At 51.7% G+C, this 2,977-nt stretch overlaps 1 protein-coding gene across 1 annotated transcript; it reads left to right on the top strand.

The window, feature by feature from the left end:
• The first annotated feature begins 356 nt into the window (after positions 1-356).
• Positions 357-2,001, top strand: TMEM91 (transmembrane protein 91). Its single transcript, XM_015824571.1, has 3 exons — positions 357-371; positions 455-598; positions 1,843-2,001. Exons 1-3 carry the CDS (start codon positions 357-359, stop codon positions 1,999-2,001), a joined length of 318 nt encoding a protein of 105 aa, XP_015680057.1.
• Positions 2,002-2,977: the final 976 nt, after the last annotated feature.

Here is a 2,977-nt window from a genome sequence, read left to right as displayed (position 1 = left end):
GACAAATGGCTGTCCAGTCTCTTATTAAAAACTTCCAGTGTTGGAGCATTCACAGCTTCTGGAGGCAGGTTGTTCCACTGGTTAATTGTTCTAACTGTCAGGAAATTCCTCCTTAATTCTAGGTTGCTTCTCTCCTGGATTGGTCTCCCTCCGTTGCTTCTTGTCCTGCCTTCTGGCGCTTTGGAGAACAGGTTGACCCCCCCCCCTTCTTCTTTGTGGCAGCCCATTTTCCTGGGCCGTGTTCCAAATCATGCTCAAAAACTCGCCATTGGAAATGTTCTTTGAAATGCGTGAAGCACCAACAGGGTGGCAGATCCCAAAGGGTGACTCATGGCTGATCAACCCAAGTGGCTACGATGTCGTTGCATGAGGCCTGCAGCGTTTGCGCGACGTGATCGTTGCGTGTGGGTCCCCTCACTGGACACCCGTGTTCTCTCCCCGCCCCTCTCTCCAGAATGACTCCTCAAGTGACAGCGACACAGAGAGCGAAAACAGCTTCTCCATGTTGCAGCCTCAAGATTATCTGGGCCTCGCGGTTTTCTCCATGTTGTGCTGCTTCTGGCCACTAGGCATCGCTGCCTTCTACCTGTCGCAAAAGGTGAGTGTCAAAGACCGGGAAGGAAGAGAGAGTTGAGGATGGAGGAGCTTTGGGAGGTGGGCAGGGCAGCCAGACTGGGACCAAATGGGGGCGATTGGTCCTTCTCATCAACGCTAAACTTGGAGGCTACGTATCTCCACAAAGGCCCAGCAGAAATATTGCATTCATTTGTTCATTTATTTGGATCCCACCTTTCTTCTTTTTACAAATAACGCGAGGCGTCAAACATATCTTGACACACCTTCCTCCTCCTCCTCTTTTCCCCAGAACAACACTCCTGTGAGGTGGGTTGGGCTGAGAGAGAGCGAGGGATTGGCTCGAGATCACCCCAGCGCTCTTTCGTGGCTAAAGCAGGACTAGAACTCAGTATCTCCTGATTACTAGCCTGGTGCCTTCGCCACTAGACCAAACTGCTAAGTGGAAGATGCAAAAGGGGGGTTTGAACTGGGAGGTCCTTGGTGCTCTCTGAGCTGGGTGGTTTTCTTGCAGACGTTTCACGGCCCAACTAGGTTACATCATCAGTGCTAGAAGGGGAGTGGGGTTTGCAGAGAGGAGGAGGAGGAGTAAGAGGAGGAGGAGTAAGAGGAGAACTGTGTGGTCCTTGGTACTCTCTGGCTTGGTGGTTCTCTTGCAGATGTTTCATGACCCAACTAGGTAACCTCATCAGTGCTAGAAGGGAGGGGGGTTTATAAACAGAAAGCAAACTTCATTCCCTTGTAGCACTGATGATATTACCTAGTTGGGTCATGAAACGTCTGCAAGAAAACTACCAAGCTCAGAGAGCATCAAGGACTCCTCCTCCTCCTCCTCCTCCTCCTCCTCCTCCTCTCTGCAAACCCCACTCCCTTCTAGCAGTTGATGGTGTTGCCTAGTTGGGTCATGAAAAATCTGTAGGATCACAATCAAGGTCAGAAAGAACCAAGGACCCCACAATTCTCCTCCTCCTCCTCCTCCTCCTCCTCCTCCTCCTCCTCCTCCTTTCCACCAACCCCTTCCCTTCTAGCACTGAGGATATTACCTAGTTGGGTCATGAAACGTCTGCAAGAAAACCACCAAGCTTAAAACCACCAAGCTTAGAGAGCACCAAGGACCCCTCACTTCAACCCTGAGCTACAAATATTCCGACGAATGAAGGCGAATATAAATGCAAATATTCCCTTCCATTGGAGAACTCAACTTCTCCCTTTCCACGGACGGACGCTAACTGGGTCTTCTTCTTCCTCTCCTCTCCCTTCTCCTTGCAGACCAACAAAGCTTCAGCCATGGGCGATTACCCCCGAGCGTGGACCGCCTCCCGTCAAACCTTTGCCCTGGCTGTCTTGTCCATCATCCTGGGCATTTGCACCTACATCGGCGCGGTGGTGGCCCTCATCGCCTATCTCTCCAACAAGGCCCCCACCTAAGACGTTTTCTCCCCCAAGGAACCACTGGTCACCCCGTTCCTTGCCTCCCCGTGGAGCAGGAAGGAGTGTGTGTGTGTGTGTGTGTGTGTGTGTGTGTGTGTGTGTCAGAATGCAGACATTACAACATGGAAGATCTATCCCCGTACCCTGGTCTTGTGATCAGAAGGAAACCAACCCACTGGGTTGAGTTCAGACGGACAATTTCTTGGACCAAAGAGGACACGGTGACAGGTTCACTTGCAAGAAGCCCCCCAAAACAGACTGAGGAGAAACTTGGGAAAGAGTCCTTTGGAGCTGAGGTTTAACTTTTGGGGGGCTCCTCTAGTTGGGGAAGCATCAACCAGTCCTTGGAGCTATGAGAAGGGGACTGTCCAGCCAAGGAGAACTCCAGGGACGTTGAGCAAGCAGGGTGACCACCGACCTGGAGAAGGACATCAAGCTGGAGATCTTTGCTTGGCTTGCCCTGAGCCCCTTACGAAGCCCCCAATTCTCGGTCATGTCTCCTTTTATACAGAGTCACTCAATCCCCCCATACCTGTCATGGTCTCCCCCACCCCCTGGCTTCTCAATAAAAGTCAAGGCCCGGCTGCCCCTCCCCAGTTCCCCTTGTCCTCGTCTTCTGTGCTGAGCGACACCCCTAAACCAACATCGGCCTGAGAATGGTGGTCTCCCGGCCCCGTTGAGATTCCACTGCTGAGGACACGAATACAGGTAAGTCCTCGGCTTTAATGGCCACAAGCGAGCCCAATTGTTCTGTTTGTTCCGTGCGTTTCGTCACCATTTTACAGCCTTTCTGCCTACGGCTACAGTTGTTAAATGAGTAGCACGGTTGTTAAGCGAATATGGTTTCCCCGTGGAAACACCGGAGTTGACAGTCTGAATGTGAGAAGTGAGGTGGCAGAGAACCTGTTGGTTCCCCTCTACCGATTGCTCCAGACTCGCATTTTTTGGGGTTTGATTAATTAAAATCTCCATT

The sequence above is a fragment of the Protobothrops mucrosquamatus genome, unplaced genomic scaffold (assembly GCF_001527695.2).
Source record: "Protobothrops mucrosquamatus isolate PMUCROS unplaced genomic scaffold, P.Mucros_1.0 scaffold2283, whole genome shotgun sequence".
Lineage (NCBI taxonomy): Eukaryota > Metazoa > Chordata > Lepidosauria > Squamata > Viperidae > Protobothrops > Protobothrops mucrosquamatus.
The sequence above is the reverse complement of the archived record's forward strand: the minus strand, read 5'-3'. Positions and strand labels throughout refer to the sequence as shown.

What these genes read in the sequence shown, in the direction of transcription:
- TMEM91 (XM_015824571.1), top strand. An exon ending in CCTTCTACCTGTCGCAAAAG is followed by an intron (nt 599 to 1,842) that starts GTGAGTGTCAAA and finishes TTCTCCTTGCAG; the next exon opens with ACCAACAAAGCTTCAGCCAT.